Raw genomic sequence first — 22,582 nt, 5'->3', positions numbered from 1 at the left:
AGAAAATTATGTTGATTTCTGAATGTGCAGAAAATAAAGAATTGCAGGAATTATTGCATGCAGCTGAACAAGTTGGAAAGCATACTTTGCAATGTGGTTTTGATTCCTTAGAGGCCTCCTGCAGGGCAGCAGTTACTGGATCTGTGATTAGGAGGCATGCCTGGCTAAAAGAGCAAAATTTGCCTGATCATGTTAAAGCTAAATTACTGGATGCACCTTTACAGCATGATACTCTGTTTGGTATTAAGGCAGAAGAGGTTTTAAAGAAAATGGAAGACAAAGTTAAGTCTATGCAAACTGTAAAAGACTTCTTACAAGTGTAGCCACCAAGATTCAGTAGACACTGGCCTACAAAAAATTGGTCCTTTCCTGTGTCTGACAGAGCTCAAAGGGGCAAATCCAGATGCCCTAAAGGTTCTAGATAACAGGTACAAGATTCTTACAGGTCAAATCAATGGGGTGCTTCTACCTCCAAAAATGGAGGAGATAAAGCACAACCCTACAGAAAACAGTCCTAATGACTTCCCTCTGCCATCACCAAGCACTTACCTTTTGGCAGCACTCTTAGGGGGAAAGTTAGTACTTTTTGCTCAAAATTGGCAGTTAATAACCCAGGACAAGTGGGTGCTAAACATAGTTTCACAGGGATGCAGATTCCATTTCCATACTCTGCCAATGGCAAACGGTTGGCCGGATCTGCCAAAAAAATCAATGGGCAGAGGCACAGAAACAGGTTACGTCCCTCATGGATATGGGGGCTATTCAGCTAGTACCAGAACAGGAAAAAGGACAAGATTTTTACTCAAGACTGTTCTCGGTACCCAGAAAGGACAAGGCATGGAGGCCAATACTGGATTTATCAATTTTGAACACATTCCTGGACATTCCAAAATTCAGAATGCTAACTTTGCAGCAGCTTCTGCCCATGCTGGGCAAGAATGCTTGGCTGGTGACATTAGACCTAAAAGAGGCATACCTGCATGTCCCAATAAGGGAATCGTGCAGAAGATACCTCCGTTTCAAGACTGGCTTAATGCATTACCAATTCTCTGCACTGCCCTTTGGCTTATCTACTGCACCCAGGGTCTTTACAAAGTGCATGGCACCAGTAATTGCTTTTTGCAGACAAAGAGGTATACAAATATATCCTTACTTGGACGACTCTCTCATTCAAGCAGAGAACAAGGACATTCTTCCTCAGCACCTGCCATTTGTGAAAAGGCTTCTAACATGCCTAGGGTACACAATAAATGAAAAGAAATCACAACTGGTACCCTCTCAAAAGATAACATTCCTGGGTGCAAGCTTACATACAACTGCCCAGATGGCTTTCCTTACGCCAGATAAACAAAGGCAACTGACTACTTACTTCAAACTGATGGCAAACAAACCCAGTTATCTGCAAGGCAGACTCTGCAGGCTTTGGGGTTCATGGCATCCTGCATCCTACTGATTCCATATGCAAGACTGCATATGAGGAAACTTCAGTGGTACCTAAAAAGTTTATGGAGTCAACATTGTCACAGTCTGGAAACAATGATTCCTCTCATTCCTTGCCTACAACAGGAGTTTCTATGGTGGGCAAAGGCATGTCACCAAAACATGGGACGGGCCTTCACTCTACCCTCTGCCAGCCAAACCTTAACAACAGACACATCAGATTATGCATGGGGGGCCCACCTGGCGGGAAGATGCATTCAGGGCATCTGGACCCCAAAACAAATGCATCTGCATATCAACCAAAAAGAGATGTTAGCTGTTCAAAATGCCCTGACAGCCTTCAAGGACTTACTTCATCCAAGACAACTACTGATAAAGACGGACAACACCGTGGTCATGTGGTATATAAACAAGCAGGGGGACACGCATTCATACCCCCTTTGCAGACTAGCCATGGCACTGTGGGACACAGCTTTGACTTACCAAGTACATCTTCAAGTTCAATTTCTGCCAGGAAAGCAAAATACTCTGGCTGACGATTTAAGCAGAAACCTTCATGGTCCCTCACGAGTGGAAACTAGATCCACAAGTCTTAAGCATGATAACAAAGAAATGGGGGAGTCCGGACATAGATCTATTTGCCTCTCCTCAAAGTTATCAATTGAAAAGATTCTGCACAAGGACTTAACACAGGCAAGCTTGGAAAGTGGACGCCTTACCCTTCAGTTGGAGAAACCTATCAGTTTACACCTTTCCTCCTCTGCCTCTTCTTCCCAAGGTCCTACTAAAAGTCAGACAAGAGAAACCAAAGATGATACTAATTGCCCCGGACTGGCCACGCCAATACAGGTACCCAATTTTAAGGAACTTGTTTCCATACCCAGCTTGGACCTTACCTCAAAGACCTCAATTACTGTCCCAGCAAAACAATCAGATCCTGCACAATCAGCTCCAAACGCTGAACCTGGCAGCATGGCTGATCATGTAGTTATGCAAACAACACCTCTCAGTAAAGCTGTGATGGATGTCATTTTGGAAGCCAGAAGGCCTAGTACTAGAAAATCTTATGCTGATAAATGGAAGAGATTCTGTGCTTGGAATCAAGCACAAGGAACTGATACAGCGGAACCAAAATATTCCTCAGATATTACAATACTTGACTGAGATGCTTGACAAAGGCCCATCTTTCTCATCAATAAAAATCCATGCCTCTGCCATTTCGGCTCATTACAATACAGAGCCACCAATCTTTTCTCATCCTTTACTAAAGCAGTATCTTAGAGGAGCCAAAAATTTAAGGCCTCCCAGAAGATCACCAATACCTGCATGGGACCTCAATTATGTGTTGGAAAATCTCACCCTGCCTCCATTTGAACCAGCTGCTACTGCAGATCTTAAGTTCTTATCATGGAAAACAGCTCTGCTCCTAGCAATTATTTCAGCAAGAAGAGTCTCGGAGCTACAGGCCTTCATAGCTGTGGAGCCTTTTATCATATTTTACCCAGACAGGGTGTCTCTGAGGACCAATCCTTCATTTATGCCTAATGTGGTTTCTAATGTGGCTCTTAACCAAACTATTCATCTGCCAACCTTTTATCCAAATCCACAGAACAAGGGGGAGAGAATTCTGCATTCCTTGGATGTACACAGACAGCTAAGATTCTACTTGAGCAGGACTAAAGCTCTAAGGAAAACTGAGCAATTACTAGTGAGATATGCTGCAGGATCAGAAGGAAAGGCTCTTTCAAAGCAGACTATTTCAAAGTGGATAACCCACTGCATTCGTTTCTGCTACTTACACCATGGCAAACCTGTGCCAAAAGGCATTAGGTCTCATTCCACCAGAGCTGCAGCTACATCAGCAGCCTTTCTCAGAGGAGTACCAACCAAAGTCATTCTAGAGGCTGCTACTTGGAGTTCTGTTCACACCTTTACAAAGCATTATCATTTGCCTCTCTACTCTAAGTCCAGGGCAGGCTTTGCCACTGCAGTTCTGCAGGGCCTTATAGCCGCCCCTAATGCTGTTTCGCTCCAGCCTCCCATCCATAGCTTTGGGATTCTACCCAAATGTAATGACTGCAACAGTGAAACACGAAGAACATAGTACAGTTGTGTACACTTACCATAAATGTAGATGTTCAAGTGTATTCACTGTTGCAGTCCAGGTTACCCGCCCGCCATCCCCCTTTCATTCTGGAGTTTATCTTTCCTTCACTATGTTCTACAACCTATGTGGTATATTTGCTTGTAGACGAAGGTAAAGTTTGTATTGTTGCATGTATAAATAGTTTATGTATATATAATTTTTCTACCTTTTTGGGGGCACCTGACATCTGGGGCAAGAAAAACTAAAGAAAATGGCGTTGGCTGCTTGTTTTATACCGCTGACGTCATGGAAGAGGAGACAGCACGCGACGCAGGACCCAAGACTTTGGAATTCAGGCCGACTGAGGGCAACCTGCCAGCAGATTACCCAAATGTAATGACTGCAACAATGAATACACTCTAACATCTACATTTATGGTAAGTGTACACAACTGTACTTTGCTAGGCTGTCTCATGGAAAAGAGGCTGACAGCTCTCAGTGGATATGGTTGACAGACCTTTTCTCTAGATGGGGATGTGAAGTATTTTGAACTTTTTCATGTTTATTGTAATTATAACGGCAAGAAAAACCAATACCGCCAGATAAAGCACTCTCATCAACAGTCCAATAAATTAAAAAGAAAACGATGAGTGCACCATGGGCTGCAGGATAAAGTTCCAATAAAATATCAACGGAAGCTTCCTAGTAGAACCAATAGTTCACATTTATTGTTGAAAACAAGCAAACAAACACAAGAACTGCAGTAAAATGAGCGCTTTCGCGTTGCACATCAACGCTTCATCAGACATGTTTTAATTTATTGTAATTATAATTATTCTTTTAGGCATTATTCTGTTTATATGTAAAATGATCATGCGGCACCTTGAATCTAGAAAAAATATTAACATATCAAAATGAGCATACTAAAAATAGAAATGAATGGTGCCACTGACCACAATTAAAGAAAATCGTAATGAAAAGCAGATTGTGAGGAAAGTGTGCTAAGCAGATTTGGACATATATATGATAACTTGGGCAGGACAGTGGCACAATGGATAGTGTTGTTGCCTCATAGCAAGAGGTTCCCTGGTCCAATTCTCTGTTGGGGTGCCTTCTGTGTGGAATCTGCTTGTCCTCCCTGTCTTCAATTGGATTTCCTCCATGTGCTTTAGTTTCCCCCCACATTCCAAAGACATGCAGTAAGTGGATTGGACACTCAAAGCTGGCCATATGTGTGTGTGTGCTTGCAAGTGTGTAGCATGGAAGAAGCGCTGTGGCAGGTTTAAAGTAGTTTAAAGAAGTCTAGTTATGACAGTATGACAATGGGCATATGGCAGGATGCACGGCTAATTCAAAATATGGCCAAGCACTTCTTTCCTGTTCAGCTCTGTCTTATTTGGGAAGAACAAGTTACATGGAATATTGGGGGGGGGGGGGGTAGTCTGATTAACAAATTATAAACTTTTACTGCAGCGTTGATCTGAGCAAGTTCTTTGTAAATGAGTCTACCGCTAGAAGGATGGCGCCTCTGCAAATCTTTGTGGTTTGAAAACGTGTGCAAGCAAGACACTCTCAACAGCTAGTGATGCACTGAGATTAAGACTTTGGTAATGAGCATGAATTGTACTTTATTATACATGAATCATACAAAGGAAATACTGACCTCTGTTACACAGGCTCTTCTATGTATGTTTTTGTTGAGCTAAGAACTCTGTCGACATAAACTTAAATGCGTATGTTGTAGTTAAACTTGCAGCAAATAGAGCGATCTCAGAGGTTCCTTACAAAAAGAATGCAAGGGATAACAAACCCACCTTATGCCAAGTGCCTTTAAGCCCTTTCCCTCTTCACAGTCTCCTGTAGATTGCTGGGGGGGTGATGTATGCCTGGCTTACAAGGCATCCACAAACCCCACACTTACGAATCTCCTACATATTTGTAAGTCAGAGTACTAGAAGTACTAGGTCTAGAGACCTGAGTTGTCTCTGTGACTTAAACAGAACATGCTGAGAGACAGATGTGTCCCAGAGACTGCCCCTGCTATGGAACATGCTTCCCATCTATGTAAAGCTGAGTTTGTCTATTCAGTGGATCGGAAAAGGAAATTTACACTGGGCTGGCACCCATGCCCCTTATGTAGAGAGGTGGATTGCAAATGCCTGGGTGTTAATGTCTTATTCAGATACAGAACATCATTATTCTTTCGAGAAGTACTGGCTAGTCTTAGAACGACCCCCTCCCCCCCAGTCATTAGCCTAGTAGCAATCTGTGAATCTATTTGTGTAACTTATGTCTGTGATCTAGCAATAAATATAATGAAGACGCTTTGTTTCAGATATTCTTAACAAGTTTGTAAGCTCAATTCACTGAAAACACAATTCACTGACACACATTTCACTGAAAGTTATATATGGCCTTTTCCCCACTGTAGTGCGACCCTGAAGTTAGGATATATAGTAAGGGTGGTGTGGGAGGCACTGCCCCCACACTGGGGGGGGTGTGGGTGCATAGCCCCCACCTATTTTAAATATTTTGAACTATACACATGTATACTTGCAATTTCAATAAATTACTCTTTTCTAAACTTAATATATATACAAACTATGTGGGGGGCTAAACCCCCCCACACCCACTCTTACTATATATACTAACTCCAGAGTCACACTACAGTGGGGAAAAGGCCATATATAACTTTCAGTGAAATGTGTTTCAGTGAATTGTGTTTTCAGTGATTTGTGCATAGTCATTTGACTTTCAGTGAAATGTGCTTTCAGTGAATAGTCCTAGACCCATATATAAGTGTGTAGGGCAGCTGGTCGAATGACCAGTTACACTGACACTCAGACTATCAACATAATAATTTTGAAACAACAAATGTCAACATATTCTGTGCATGCTCCAGAGATTAACCCGGATTGGAATAAACCAAAAGCAAGTGTTTTTGCAGATGGGCAACCCCCCCCCCCCCGCAACACCCACTCTCCCTCCTAATTATATATACTAACTCTGAGATTCCACAGTCCCCAGGGAAAGGGAATAATGTTATGTTGTCCAATCTCACCTACATTCTTACCCATGGGTTCGGAACCGAATGTCGGCTCCGACTCGGCCATACTTTTTTAGCTCGAAGTCTTTCTATTGGCTGGGCTAAGACGGTATCCCATGCTGCACTGCTCTCTGTCCCCAGATCTCATTTGCCGCTCGTTTAGCTCGGATGTGGTCTCGCTCTTGGCTGTGGCTAAGTACCATTTTTCTTCTTTATCAGAGAGGTTTTTTTGCAAAAAAGCTATTTTAATAGCTATTGTGTGTGTTCTTGTCTGTATTGTGGAAAAGTTGTGTTTTTGATTGTTTTTTCTGTGGTATCCCACTAGCTGTTCCCAACGGGCTAGGCCCGTTTTCAGTTAGAGGACCTAGTCTACCCCCTTGCTTTCCTTGTGTTCTAAGCTTCCCGGGACTAAAACCGTTTAAATTAGAGGAATTAGTCCTCCCCCACTTGTGTTTGTGTCTGAGGATCGTTTAACTTAGAGATCTTGTGGTTTTCTGTCTGTTGTAGGTTTTTTTCCCGCCTTGTGACTGTTTGACCATTGGTCAATTTTTTCAGTGGTTAATTGTTGTTGGTTAACTATGTCCAAAGATACTAAGGAGCATAAGCCCTCGGGCTTCAAAAAATGCTCTAGGTGCAGTTATAAAATGTCCATTACCGATGGACACTTTGTCTGTGTGTATTGTCTGGGAGTGATTCATCTCCAGGAATCGTGCAGTTTCTGCCATGCCTTTAGTCCGCGAGTTCTTCAGGAAAGGAAGAATGAATTGATTTTGAAGGGACTTCTGAAACCCTCCAATGAGGGTCTGGAGAGTGCTTCCAGCTCTAAGGCAAAATCCTCAAAAGCAAAAAAGCGATTTCTGGCTCCATCATTCTCCTCAGAGCCACTGGAGAAAATAGCAAAGTCTGCTTTGACATCCTCTGCTCCATTGTCCTCGGGGCTGCAGGAAGTGTCAGTTGTTATGGAACCTGCTTCGGCTCCAATCTTCTTGGAACTTGTTCGGAGCCGATTGCCTAGCATTAGGCTAGTATCCCCTACTTGCAGGTCCCCTTCAGAGAGGAGGTCTCGATCTCCTTCTCTATCTTCTAAATCTTCCAGGACCTTATAAGATGTGGACGTCGATAGAGTGGTGCAGAGACTTATTTAGTCACCGGTACTGGCAAAATTTTCTCGGCTCCGACCTAGTCGGCCCCGGAGCCGGTCCCTCAACCTGCTTCGATAATTCCTCCTCCAAGCACATCTCAGCTTTTGGAGCTGGAGTGCTCGGCTCCGTGTGATGTCCCTAGGTCGGTTCTGACAGCCCCTCCTGGCTTATCGGTTCTGACGTCAGCTCCGACCCCATCAGCGCCATTTGACTCCTGTCTTGGCTTCGGAGGCTGGTCGTTCTTCGGACCCAGGAGGACCAGCCTTCGAGGCCATGCGGAGCGCGCTGGCCAGGTCATCAGCGGCATCATGCGGGTCGGTCATTCTGTCCCCTACTACACCGGTGCAGGTCTCTGATCGCCATCTATCTCTGGACAGTGGAGCCCCAAGGCCTCAGGGTACCCCCATGAGTGGTCCCCATATTTCTGAGGGCCCCTCAGAGTTTTTGCCTGAGGAGCCACCCAGAAAGAAGACGTGCAAGAGGAAGCACATAGATTCCCAGGATGAGTCTGTCACATCAGACATCGACCTTGAGGAATCGGAGGGGTCCCCTAAGTCATCCTCTGAGGATGTTTCTTTCTCTGACATCCTAGAGATTTTGAAACAAAGAGGTGACTGGCCATCCAGAGCCCCCTCCGAGGAGGAGTCGGTCTTCCTGAAGGCCATTGGTGCTCAGCCCTCCGCCTCCTGGGTATCTCCACCCTTCGACGAGCTTCTGGATTTGGTTTGTCGAAGGGTGTGAGAAACCCCTGACTCTGTGGAACCAGTGCCCAGGAGACCCAATAAATTTTTGTCTGCTCCTCCTGATAAGGAATTTCTGTCCAAGGGAGTCCCTGTGGATGAAATGGTGGTGGCAGCTGCCACCCAGAAGGAATTAGCTGAGACTTCTTCCACCGTCCATCTCCCTAACAAGGAGTCTAGGACTATGGACCAGTACGGGAAGCATACGTTTTCTTCAGCGACCTTTACCTTACCGTCACTGAATTACTTATCACACTTTACACGGCTCCAGAGAGACATTTCTGAGGTGGTGGCCCAGATGGTCAATGCTCAGATGTCTACCTTCAGTTCCATTGCAAATTCCTCCATGAGGCTAATCTCCTATGTAGCCGAGGGAGCGAGTAGGGCAGCAAGTTCAGGAGTTGCTCTTAGGAGGCAGGCCTGGATGCACCTTTGTCATTTCGCGGAGGCCTTCAAGTCTTCATTCACCGACGCCCCTTTTGATGGTTCCTCTTTGTTCGCAACCAAGGTGAAAGACACTCTCACTAGGTGCGAGCAAGAGGGAAAAACTCTGTCTACCGTAGGAGTCCGTTTTTCCCTTCCCCCTAGGCCTTATCCCAAGGCCCAGAGGGGTGGCAAAATGTGGTTCAAGAAATCACAGAGGTTTTTTCCCAGTGCACAAGGTGAGCCCCCCACCAGAAGCAGGGGAGGGGGTGGTTATTCAGGGAGATGCCACCCTAGGGGCAGAGGAGGCCCCTGCAACTCGGGAGACTGTGATTCCTTTCGTGGTTCTCCCTACCACCGCTCCTGATGGGAGGCCCGACTGTGCTTTTCCAGAGCCAGTCGGGGGTCGAATCTCATTATACCCGGAGGCCTGGAAAGACATTACCCAGGACCAGTGGGTTCTATGAATAATTTCCGGAGGATATGTCATCCTCTTCTCGTCAAACTCTCTCCAATCAAGAAAATCCTGGATGTTCCACCCAGTCAAAGGGATTACGCAGCTTCAGATGTTTCAAAGCTGCTAGAAAAAGGAGCCATCCAACATGTCCCCTCAGACCAGATCGGATTAGGGACTTACTCCAGATTCGTTTTGGTGCCGAAAAGGACAGGGGACCTGAGACCCATATTGGATCTCAGTCAATTAACACCCATGTGCAAAAGTCCAAGTTCCAAATGGTTACATTGCAGTCTATTCTCCCATTGTTGAGAAAAGAAATGTGGATGTGCTCCATCGACCTCAAGGATGCTTACTACCGCATAAAGATGGACAGGGCATCCAGAAGTCACCTACGCTTCCAGCTGGGAGCCAGTCATTTTCAGTTTCGAGCCCTGCCCTTTGGTCTTACCACAGCCCCCAGGGTGTTTACGAAATGCATGGCAGTGATGACTGCTCACTTGAGACTTCAGGGATTCCAAGTGTTTCCGTATCTGGATGACTGGCTCCTTACTGCCACCACCAGGCATCTACTACTTCAAGCCAGGGACGCTACTATCAACCTATGTCAGCAGTTGGGCATCACATTGAACTGGGAAAAATCTACCTTGTTGCCCTCACAGCATGTAATTTTTATAGGTGCCGAATTAGACACCGTCCTCATATGGGCGTTTCTGCCACAGGAAACAATCAGAGTCCAACAACAACAGGTTTACGCCTTGCTCCCTCTGAGAAGAGTGAAGGCAAGATGGGTCCTCCAACTGTTGGGGACAATGGCTGCCATGATTATGTTAGTCCCTCTGGCAAGGTTACATATGCGGCTCCTTCAGTGGCTACTCTTTGCCTGGTGGTCTTTTCAACGTCTTCTACTTTCTCACCCTATTCTACTCACAGACAGGTGCAAATAGGATCTCAGTTGGTGGCTTCGCACCGACAACCTGAATGCGGGAAAGCCCTTCGTTCCTGTGCCCCCGGTTGCCACGGTGACCACGGATGCCTCCCAGATGGGGTGGGGGGCATTATCTAGGCAGGATAGTCCAAGGCACGTGGCAAGAGCACGAGATGCATCTGCATATCAATGTCCTGGAGTTGAGAGCTGTGCTACTAGCATTGCAAGCACTTCAGAGTTTTCTTCCTCTTGGGACTATTGCAATCCACTCAGACAATATGTCAGTGGTGTGGTATCTGAACAAGCAGGGAGAAACCAAGTCCTGTCCCCCTTGCAGAGAGGCCGTCCTGTCCCCCTTGCAGAGAGGCCATGCGAGTGTGGCAATGGGCAGTGTCTTCCCAACGTTTTCTGGTGGCAAAGCACATTTTGGGGAAGTCCATTGTGATCGCAGACAGGCTAAGCAGAGCTATTCTGATGCCTTAAGAGTGGTCCCTGAACTGTCAAGTTGCGAAGCAGATCTTCCACAGGTGGGGTCAGCCTTGCTGCGACCTGTTTGCCAGCCCCCTCAATGCCAAATGCAGCTACTTCATGTTGATTCCCCCTCAGAGGGAGTCACCCAGGGATGCTCTAGTCCACGATTGGCCCATCGGTCTGCTATATGCCTTTCCTCCCGTCCCCTTGCTGTCAAAGGTTATTCAGAAAGCACAATCCTTGGGAAGCAAAATGATTCTGATTGCCCCACACTTTCCTCGTCAAATTTGGTTCCCCTTTCTCCATCCCATCTCATGGACACTCCTTGGATTCTGGACCCACAACCAGACTTACTGACACACATGTCAGGGCAGCTCCATCCCTCTCTTCAGACCCTCCGGTTGACAGCCTGGCTACTCCACTTCCGTCATTAGTTAGGCTTCATCAATTTTCGCCGGAGGTGGTTCATATTTTATCTTCCTCTCATAAGCCCTCGACCAGGAAGATTTATTACAGCAAATGGAAGAGGTTTTCAATCTGGGCACATGCCAAAAAGATTGACCCTTACACAGCTCCAATTTTGTCTGTATTGGAGTTCTTGTCTATGCTCTTTAACCAGGGTTCAGCGGCCGCAACCATTAAAGTCCAATTGGCGGCGATTACCACCTTTCATGTCGCAGATGAGCCTAGTCTGATGGCACATAGGCTCTGTAAGGATTTCCTGAAGGGCACTTTGTTACTTTGTCCCCAGGTATCAGAACCTGTTATGCCTTGGGACTTAAACTTTGTTCTACAGGGTCTTACTTCACCCCTCCCTTTGAGCCTGCAGCCACTTGCGATTTAAAATTCTTAACTTGGAAGACTGTCTTTTTGGTAGCCATCACGTCAGCCAGACGAGTTTCGGAGCTTCAAGCGTTATCAATCAAACCCCCTTATTTGATTTTTCATAAGGACAGGGTTTCTTTCAGACCGAACCCCTCCTTTCTTCCTAAGGTAGCATCAGTCAGTAACCTTAACCAATCTATTGAATTGCCAGTGTTTTTTCCCCAGTTCTCAAACAAGGCAGAATTCAAATTTCATCTCAATTGGATGTGCACAGACAGTTACGTTTTTATTTGCACAGAACGAAATACCTCAGAAAATCTGATCAGTTGTTTGTTTCATTTTTGGAAAACAGAATTGAGTCTCCTGTTTCCAACGTCACGTTGTCCCGGTGGATTTCCAGTTGTATTTCTTTCATTTATTCCTCAGGGGGAAAAGATTTACCGTTCCGGGTGAAGGCTCACTCTACTCGGTCTGTATCTACATCTACAGCTTTTCAAGCTAGATTGTCTATGGATGATATTTGTGCTGTGGCTACTTGGGCATCTCCTCACACCTTTGTTACTCATTACAAGTTAGATGTGGTATCTAGGGGCAGGTGTTCCTTTGGTTCCACAGTGCTCAGGAGTATTTTCCACTGAGCCTCCCAGGATTTAGGTGCTGGGGACGCTGTCCCACGGGTAATAGGCGAGATTGGACTACATAACATCAAGAAGTTATGTACTCACCATAACGTTCGATGTATGTAGTCCATCTCCCCTCACATTCTTACTTACCCCCCCCTCCTTCCCCTGTCCTGGAGGATCTGGAGGTTAGGTCTGGTTTCAGAGCTCCCTTCATTTTTGGTTTGTTCTTCCTTTCTTTAGGTGTTGTTATGCATGGAGAATGAGTGCTGGTGCTCGCAGCAAACCAGATCTTGGGATAGAGAGCAGTGCAGCATGGGATACCATCTTAGCCCAGCCAATAGAAAGACTTCGAGCTAAAAAAGTATGGCCGAGTCGGAGCCGACATTTGGCTCCAAACCCACGGGTAAGAATGTGAGGCGAGATGGACTACATACATCAAACGTTATGGTGAGTACATAACTTCTTGTTCCCCTACACAGGGGTTGTTGATCTTGACCAACCAAATGGTGTTGACCAACAGATGTTAATGTACTTGGTCATTCGATCCAGTGCCCACAACCCATATGTATGCATATGCATATACATCCATCCACAACCCCTTTTTTTTTCCATTTTTGCACATGGGGTCAGGGTATCGCTTCAGCAGTAACAGTCATCTAGAGCCAAGATTTACAGTCAGGTAGCTAGCGCTGCTGTGCAGTAGTTCTTTCACACCACACACTTGCACCCACACACATTTATGGCCATTTTAGAGTATCCAATCCATCTACTACATGTTTTTGGAATTTGTGAGGAAACCCACTAAATATACATATATATATATATATATATATATATATATATATATATATATATATATATATGTGTGTGTGTGTGTGTGTGTGTGTATATATATATATATACACATGTACATATATATATATTGTATATTGTATGTATATTATTACAAATCAAAATATTCAAAGCACATTTGACAGAAAAGTTTTTGAGGGGTAGAAAAGCACAAAATATTAAAAACACATTTGACTGAGTACTTAAATGATTGAATGTTCATTTTTATGGGATATTTGTAAGTAGGAATCTGCAGGAAAATGAACTTGTAACTGCAAAGGTTGTAGTGGTTAGTATCTATGTGCAGATGTCTACGGGTTACAGTAAGGGTTGGGTAAGGAGATAGATTTACTGTTTTGCATATTTGGTATGGTATTTTGTGTGTGTTCTGTGTCCTTTTGGTTTATGTGGTGGTACTGTCAGGGAAAAGTTGTTTAGTAATGTATGTGTTAGGTTAGAAGTAGCACATGAGTAAGGGGATGCTGGTTGCGGGATGTGAGTTTTTTTTTTTTTTTGATATTTTGAGGTTCAGTGTTTTTTAGTTTTAGACATTTCATACGTGTGTGTGTTGTTTGAATGAAGTGGGATGGATTGCAAGAAGTCTAATGGAGGGTGATGTCATCTAGAGATTGGTATTTATCTTGCCCACAGTCTGTGGCATACAAAACAAAGATTTTTGCAAAGTTAAGACTAGTACACAAAAAAAGATGTGGTGATCAGAAATGGCCACTGATGAACAGTACTTTAAGTGCTGCAGTTAATTTAAGGAAGCGTAGATAACAGTGGAAGGCCTTGTAATTTAAGGGGCCAAAGTTGGACAAGTAGCCAGGTGATTTGTACATGGGAGGGAATACAGGCTATGAAAGTCTATGACTAGATATAGTTTTACACATAGATATTGTCACTATGGTAAGTATTTAAGAAAGAGCTCACAGGTAGTCTTTATGGATGATGTGAATCTTGCTTGGAACAAACTCCTGGGGTAATGTTTGCTGCCTGTTCTTCACCAAGGCATTTTGATAGATGGTTGGTCATTGCACAAAGAAATTCAGGAAGGTCTTAGATGTAATTTTTATGTGTGCTGTGTTTGCATTTTAATGTGAGTTTGTTTATAATTACAGTTGATTTATTGCAATTTTTTATTTGCATTATGTTTGATGTGATGCAGTCATCACTTGATCATTTTTATAGGTGTTATTCATGTAATTGGGTGTCTACTCTGTTCATTTTTATTGCTGTCAGAATTAAGATGGTTTTCTTTTTGTCTATAGGGTGTCTAGAAATAAATCTGAAAAGAAACGTAGAGATCAGTTTAATATCCTTATCAAAGAGCTGGGATCTATGCTACCAGGAAATACGCGAAAGATGGACAAATCAACCATACTGCAGAAATCGATTGATTATTTGCGGAAACACAAAGGTAATACTTTTAAACTATAATTACAGCTGAAGCACAAATTGAAAATGGTATGGTACTTCCAAATGAAAATTGTCTTTGCAGATAAAAATAGACAAGAATGTGGCATGTGTAATTGGACCTATAGTAAAATTAAATTTTGAGTGATAAAAATACGTGGCTTATTTGAAAAATAAAATGCCCTTTAGCTTCGCTGTAATTAATGTTTCTCTTGTATAGGGTCAGGCAGCATGGAAGTAGCACTGTCAAGCAACATCTGGATGGCTTGTAGCCAGGCAGGTGGAATGAGGAAGATTGAATGTCTGAGGACTGGACAGGCAGCAGTCAGTGGTCCCAAGAAGTGAAGTAGTGGTGGAATTTGGCTAGAAGACCGTTAAACATGTGCTACAACAGTTGTGCTGTAGAATGCATCTTAGTAATTCTACTTATTCCATGTCATATTGCTTTTGAAGATGAGAATCTTAAGGCGTTTGTATAGCAGGGTCCAGGGTCTACTTGCATAATTGCTAAGAACATCAAAACTTTGGAGGTATCTAATGTTAACAAAGGTGCGTCACTCAGAGTACAGCACTGCTTTGGAGACTACTGTGCAGTGCAGAAATCATCTGTGACCCTGTTGGAAGAACTCTCAACTCTCACTTGCTGTAGCTCTAATCGAACCCAGTTCACTTGTGTTGTGTATGGGAGTATTTCCCTTGCTGTAGTATGCCAACTTATATGTTACTGCAGAAACATAACTTGTCCTAAAAATATGGCTTTTATGTGTGTTTTTCTGGGCAGGCTGTTATGTGCTTACTGTGGGAACTGTCAGAATTTTAATTTAATACATTTCTTGCATGTTCGCAGTAGCTGGCCTCACACTGTGTTTTGTACAACATTTTAAATAAATGTATAATCCTGTGCCTTTTTGCAGCAGTTGTAGGTTTAATTTTAGAAGCTTTTTGTTGTGTTGGGTATATGATGCTCCCCCCACCCCAGTTTTGTGCACATGCCCTCGCATTCAGCAGAGTTGTGATATTTTATAATTTGTGTGTTTTGTATTTTGTTGTAATTATATAGTGATATGCTGCTTGACAGAACATGAAGACTGTGTGCCTTTAATCCAGTAAGACTTGACATGGTTTTTATTTAGCATAAGTGTGATTTTGAACTTTAATCCTATTCTTTTTAGAGGAAATTACTTGCATCTTCTCCCTTGTTAAGCATAAATGTATATACAAATATTGTGATGGATGAAGACTTCTGGCGCTTTAAGTCTGACAGAGTTTTCCAGCGAATATCTTTTCTGCTGCCACTCACTCATTCCTGCCCATTTTTTTCATGCTATGTATGTGTTTGGGTTTGAAGTGGGTCATCATCTGGGAAACAGTGAAAATGATACCTTGCTCAGTTGTGATTTAAAAGTTGAGTATTGTGGTTAATATTGGACATTTTTTTACAATATGTGCTGACTGATGTATGATTAGGGGAGTTGCCCCCTGTAGCAGTGATGGCAATGTGAAGCTTTGTTATTGTCACTTTATACACTATTAAAGTTTTCCAAGTGGCTTACAAAATGTATTCTGCAGTATCTGATGGTGACATTACCCCCTGTTTCTTTCTTTCTTCTGTTTATTAGCTAATGTGGCATACTAGGAGTCTAGAAAATAGATGTACTTATTGAGTAAATGTGGTCGGTTATAACAAGAAAAACAGAAAAAAAATCATATACCTGGATCACTGTCCTTCAGAAGTATTAGATATTCAAGATAATATTCATTGTTGCAGTCATTATTTCCCGACCTGTAGGAGTCCAAGAACTGGCCTGACTTACAACACTGTACCTTCACCTTGCTGGCTTCAACCAACACCCTCCCACACAGGATGATGGTGGTATAACATCAGCCAACCCTATTTGTAGATCTTTCTTGTCGCATTTTCTTGTATACAGATACTGCAAATCATCAGTTCAAATGTTGACTTGCTTCCATTTTTGCAGGCAAGTACCTTACAGGGAAATTTTTTTTTCTTATCTTTACAATTGTATCTTCCTAGATGTCTGATAATGATAGTAAACAAAGAAAGAGGTGGCTTAGATTGTTGCAAGCAGATGCCATACAAAGGAGTGAGAACACACTGTGGATTTTTGTCCACAATGTGCCAGTCACCCCTAAGATACATCCTGGGGCAAAATCTTTGTGGGAATAACTACGTCAAAAGAAAGCATGCTCCTGGTTCCATTCCACCATAGTGTTAAACAAGGCCTCTGTCAGCGAACTCTCGAAATGCAAGCACTCAGAGAAGCTCGCCAAGGAGAAAGTTTAAAAGACAAATGACAGTCTTCCTGAATATGTAGATTTTTCTAAGTCTGACGATCCAGATGTCAGTGAGATCCATTGCAGCCCCAATCCTCTGAGTTGTTTTTTTCCAAGGTCACTTGTACTCTGGCACGAACCCTTTAGAAGCTGCCACACCTTCGACTTTAGGCATGTCCCTTTGGTCTACAACTGCCAAGCCATCTGCTGCTCTGAGGCCTCTCTGCAGCTCCATGCAGCTGACACAAAATAGCCAACTGGAAAGGACTGGGTGACTTTCTTTCACTGTTTGAGAAGAGAATCACTGAGACTATTTAGAGGTTTTTGAGTTCTGGACATCTGTCAACATTCCAAGGAAATGACCATGGCCAGCCAAGGCCTGAAGTGCTGTATCACTGATTGGCATCCTTAGCTTGTGTCATTCTAGGCTGAGCAGTTACTTGGCTCCACCCACAATCTGTACTTTGTCCAAAGCTTTTTCAGTTTTCCCAGGATTTCATGAGTTTATGGAATTCCCAGCAGCCAGCAGATGAAACTGCACAGGTGGCAGGTTCCTTTCAAGAAAGGACGGCTAGCTGCTACTCAAGTGTAGAGGAGAATTCTGATACCACAGATTCTGAGACAAGTGAATTGGTATATATATCCCAAATGCCATTTTTCTCTTGCTGTGAATGTGACACTGAGGACATCCTATACTCTGTTTCCCCAGTGATGCTTTTACAGGATGATGCAAGCCTTCCAGTGGAATGCAAAAGAATACTCAAAGACCAAGTGAGGTACAGGATTTTAATGCACCTGCTAAAGTGTAAGCCTGTTGCTGTCTATTCAGTCCAGGAAAATACATTTGTGAAGGAATAAGAGGAGCCCAGCTGTGTGGTGCAGAACAGTGGAACCTCTTATGTGACCCTGGCAACCAGGTTCAGTCAGTGTCTTCATCACTGTGAAGGAGCCAGGCAGGTGGGAGGAGTGAAGGGGCAAGGGCTGCTCACCTCTCCTGGTGGGGTGGGGAGGGTTGCATGCACTCAAGGACACACACAGTCCATAGGATTTCCCTGGTGGAGACTGAGGAAACAGTCACTTATGATTTCCAGGGTTCATTGAGACTGCTTGGAAGAAATTTTCTTGTGGAATTGATGGGATGGTCTTCGTCTGTCAGCCCATTACATAAGTGTAAGCAAGGTCAGAAAAAAAAAATCCCATTGGCTGCCTAAATGATGGCCTCTGCCAATTGCCTCTTATGTTGGGGATGGGGAATGAATGGGTTTACTTTTCGGATGGGAACTGATGATCGGCAGGGGGAAAAAAATAAATAAATATAAAGGATGCTAACTGCTTCACTCCTATTGCTAGGTTATGGAGGATCTCCTAAACCAAAGACTTACAGAAAATATTTGCCAAAAGGGAGGAAAAACATAGGATCATACGCAAGACTGTTTTTAGTACAAAGAAAAGAAAGGACTTGGATAACTCTCCTAAGCATTTGAATTAATGCTAAACGAAGTCCTTTTAGTACTAGAATTCAAAGTGTTTACACTTCAAGGCATTCTTCCTGCATTCCTGCTACCCTTTGTGGTTGCCTTAAACCTAAAGGATGTCTACCTCCACATTCTCATTACAAAGGTTCACAGAAGATATCCAAGATTCAGAGCAGGGTGATTTCCCTTCCAGTTCACCTCCTTTTTTTTTGGCTTGTCAGCTGCACCCTAGGTTTTTGTAAAATACTTGGCTTCGGTAATAGCTTTTTTGCGTGAGCAGGGTGTGTATGCTTATCTTTAATTAGGTAATTACCTGATTCAGACAAGCTCAGTAGAAGGATTTAGAAGATATTGCAGTTTACACTGACATGGATTTAGGTACTAAATTTCTGTCTTAGTCTTTCCAAGTCACAGCTGATCCCTGCAAAGACAGTATTGATGTTTGTCTTGTGCAGGTAGCCTGGACCTGGCAGTCTTTGAGCTCTTCCCTCACCCATTGCATCAGCCAAAGCCCTACCTCCCAGGCATGAGCATGTTGTGATATAAACAATGTGTTGGCTGATGCCATCTTCATATCTGGAGATTCAATGTGGGAAATCTATGTATTCAAGTTATAAAATACAAGGACATGATGAACTAACATTTAAATGTAAAGGAAATGATGGCAGTTGCATTCTAAAAGAGTTGGACTTGGGGGACCCTGTACATCCTTAAGGACAATACTTTAGTGATGTAGTACATAAACACGCCAGGAGGTAATCGTTCCAACATCCTATGCAGGTTGATTATACAGGCCTGGGAGATAGCCTGGAACCCATTTCAGGAGAATGCTGTAGCAGACAGGCTAAACAAATCCTAGTAAGACCCTCACAAACATGTTGAACAAGGATGTGTTTCTGGATTTGACCCACATGTTGAATATGCCAGAAGAAGACCATTTTGGTTCTCCAGAAAGCAGGCACCTTAAGGAGTTTTTCTACAGGTCAACAGATGTATAAGCCTGGAAAAAGAATGCTTTCTCTATACATTGGGAGAGTCTGTTCCTTATGCTTCCTGTCCAGTACCCTAGATCCCCATGGTATTGCAAAAGATTATGGAGTAAAGTCCAGAATTACTACTGATAGCACAGTTTTGGCCCAGACAGCACTGATTCTCCCTCCTGTTAAGTCGAGCAAGGTCAGAACCAGTTTTAATTTCTCTGAGTGTATCTGGTGAAGGGTCCTTACTACTCCCGAACCTAAGCTTGACCGCTTAGGAAATTCCACACCCAGGCAAAGAGCATGTTAAATATTATGAGGGAGGTTAGGAAACCAAACACAAAAAAAATCTTGCATAGTAATGTGGAAGAGCTTCTTCCTCTTGTGTCTTGCTAGAGACCTGGACCCTTATTCAGCCTAAGTGTCCCTGGCTGTCAACTATCAGACCTATAAAATAAGACTGTCTTAAGCCACTTTGAAGGTAGTGTTTTGGCCATATCAGTTTGTCTGCTTCTTGCCAGTTAAGTAGTTCGTGAAGGGGGATACTTCACCTCATACTATCCAAAAAGGGACATTACTCTGCCATAGTCCTTAATTTATGTTCTTGAAAAACTCACCCTGGCTCCCTTTGAAGTAGCGTTTACCACTTCCCGTGTATATCTTTCTTTGAAGACAGTGGCTTTGATGGCCATTAATTCTACTAGAATAATATCCGAATTGCACGCCATAATTTGTAGAGAACCTTTTTGATTTTTCACCAAAAAAAAAAAAACAGAAAGCATAGTCAGTCACTTTATATACTAACTGTATTTTTGCTTCTAAGGTGATGACAGAATTATCTTTCAATCAGCCTATTTATCATCCTGTCTTCTTCCGAAAGCCCCAAATCTAAATGGAACAGGCAATTTAGATTTTTATTTGGTCAGAACTAAGGAAAGCAGAAAGTCAGATAAGTTGGTCTTGTTTGAAAGAGGCAGAGGGAAGGCCTGTTAACATACCTCATTAGGGTGTTTTGCTCGCTGTGTTTGATCTTGCTTCTCTAACATGGTCTGACAAATGTTTATGACTAAAAATGCCTTTTCCACTAGAGCCACAACTACCACAGCATTCCTCGAGGAGGGCAGTACCCAGTCCATTTTGAAAGCCGCAACCTAGTCTTCACTTCATACTTTCTGCAAATATTGCAATTTGTTTTGCATCTAGGGCCAAGTAGACTTTGCAGTGGTCATCTTCCATAGTCTGCTTTCCTAGTAACCCAGTTAGGGTAAGCCACTTTTCTGGTTCTTATGCTCTGGGAGTCTTCCCAGAAGTGAAGATTGCAATACTAATAATAATGGTGAGAGTGACTATAATTGTCTGTAATGTTTTAACTCTCTAGAATTGTCTAGATGTGTAGCATATCTTGCAACAACTTGTAACATAGTTTGTTCTTTCAACTTATTTTTGTATAGTATTTCTCATGTCATTTGTATTGGATTGGATTATACTGTATTTGTATTGTACTGTATGTGGAGCTATTCTCCTGGGGCCTCTGCTGAAAACAGGTTCTATAGTTCCAGTCAGACCACCCTGGTAAACACATGTTAAATAAATAAATAATTAATGTTGCTATGACCATTATATTGTTGTGACCATTATATGGTTGTGTTAGTAACTTACCATCAATGTAGATGTTTAGGTGTATTCAGAGTTGAAATCCCTATTCTCTCCCACCATCTCCTCTGCTTTCCTGCTTGGGCATCCTGCAGTGGAGGCGGGTACCCTTTTACATTACCGCCCCTCCATTTTGCCTGTTCTCTTACCAGGCACCCTCCATTCTCTGATTTTGACTGCAATCCAGATAAACAGATTGGGACCCATGGGTAATTAGTTCATTGTCCCTTAGGGATGTTTTCCCTAGTTCCATTAGTGATCTGTTGCTTAGGATGCATTGTTTGTCCAGTCATGGCAAGAAAGATGTTATGATGGCATTGGCCAGTGCCACTGTTATACCATTGACATCCAAGTTTAAAGAAGTCAGCCAAGAGTAGATAGTTCTGGAAGTCACGCTAGCTGTCGATCGCCTACAGGCAGGAATCAAGAGATGACTCCAACAGTGAATATACTAGAACATGTAATTATGGTGTGTTACTAACACAATTGCACATTCATCAGTATCCTGATTAAAATCCATCCTGTATACAGGTTGCTGATAGTAGTAGCATTGTCTGATTTATAGGTCTGCGTGTCATGCACCTGCAGCCCATGGCAGTTTTGTGCCTGCCTTTTCTGCAAAAAAAAAAGCTTACCATGCCTTCACTCCTGATGCTGTCTCCATATTTGTGAAGGATTGTACCATCCCCTGACAGATTCCCAGAGACCCGCAAAGAGAACTTTTAAAACTCCGCGTCACCATTGATAAGACAAACTACCAACTTACATCCTGTTACAGGACACCCTCCATGTCCCTAAGCAATTATGCTAGATTTCTGAAAATATTCAAATCTTACAGTTCTGCTTCATTAGAGAGAGATCCTGCCTACTAAACAGTGTCTCCTTTAACATTATTAACATAACTAAAGCCATTACCATTAATGACAGAAAATCAAACTAGGTACTAGCCAAAATTACAATTGGAGACCAACCAACTTACACATATGAGTAGCCAAATGTCCTTAGCTTCCTCAGTCAATGTCCTTCAAGACCTAATTGTAGAGATGTACCCAGCAGGGATTAAAAGAATACCATTCTAAAAGTTCCCGTCCATGTGGAATGGTTCCCATCTGAAGTCATGCAGCAGGGGACCTTACAACTCTTCAAAACAAAACTGAAGGAACAACTAGCAAATAATGCAGCCTGTTTTTGATGTCTAGTCAGTGGTTAAATTGTAACCACCCAAGTGTCACCACCCACAGGTTGTCCTGCTACATTTGTTTATATGTCAATAATGTATGTTATTTTTAACAACATTTTTTCTGCATTCCACTTGCATCATCGGCTGTGTTTTCTTCATTTTGTGACATGTTCAGTATATATTGCGCGCATTTCATGTCTAATTTAAATGTTGACTTGCCACATGGCTTGGGTATTTGCTGACAAGGGTCTGCCAACTGACCAACTTATCCAGTTATCAAACTGCAAATAAGTAAATAATAAAGCAGTAAATGTATATGTTTCACCACCAGTGAATAAATACAGTATTTAACAACAACAACAACCCATTCAGAGTAAAAAAAATAAACTTTAATAATTCTTCTAGCACCTCGGTTGAAACGGCCTTCTAAGGAAGTGATATGTGCACTTCAGTATCCACATTTTTACATAAAAAGACACCTTAACTCAATTCTAAAACCCCACCCACAAGACAATTAAAACACAGAAACAAAACAAACATATTCACGTTACTACTACACTCTAGTTATTCTTAAGAC

The 22,582-nt window shown here is 42.9% G+C and overlaps 1 protein-coding gene across 1 annotated transcript in view; it reads left to right on the top strand.

Annotated features, from left to right (window-relative positions):
• CLOCK (clock circadian regulator) overlaps window positions 1–22,582 on the top strand; it is a 2,173,159-nt gene that overhangs the window by 896,538 nt on the left and 1,254,039 nt on the right. The window contains exon 7 of the mRNA XM_044062477.1: window positions 14,281–14,429. Coding sequence (XP_043918412.1) covers window positions 14,281–14,429 — 149 coding nt within the window. The remainder of the gene's footprint in view (window positions 1–14,280; window positions 14,430–22,582) is intronic.

This window comes from Protopterus annectens, chromosome 2.part1 (genome assembly GCF_019279795.1).
Source record: "Protopterus annectens isolate FY-2018-M chromosome 2.part1, PAN1.0, whole genome shotgun sequence".
NCBI lineage: Eukaryota > Metazoa > Chordata > Ceratodontiformes > Protopteridae > Protopterus > Protopterus annectens.
The sequence above is the reverse complement of the archived record's forward strand: the minus strand, read 5'-3'. Positions and strand labels throughout refer to the sequence as shown.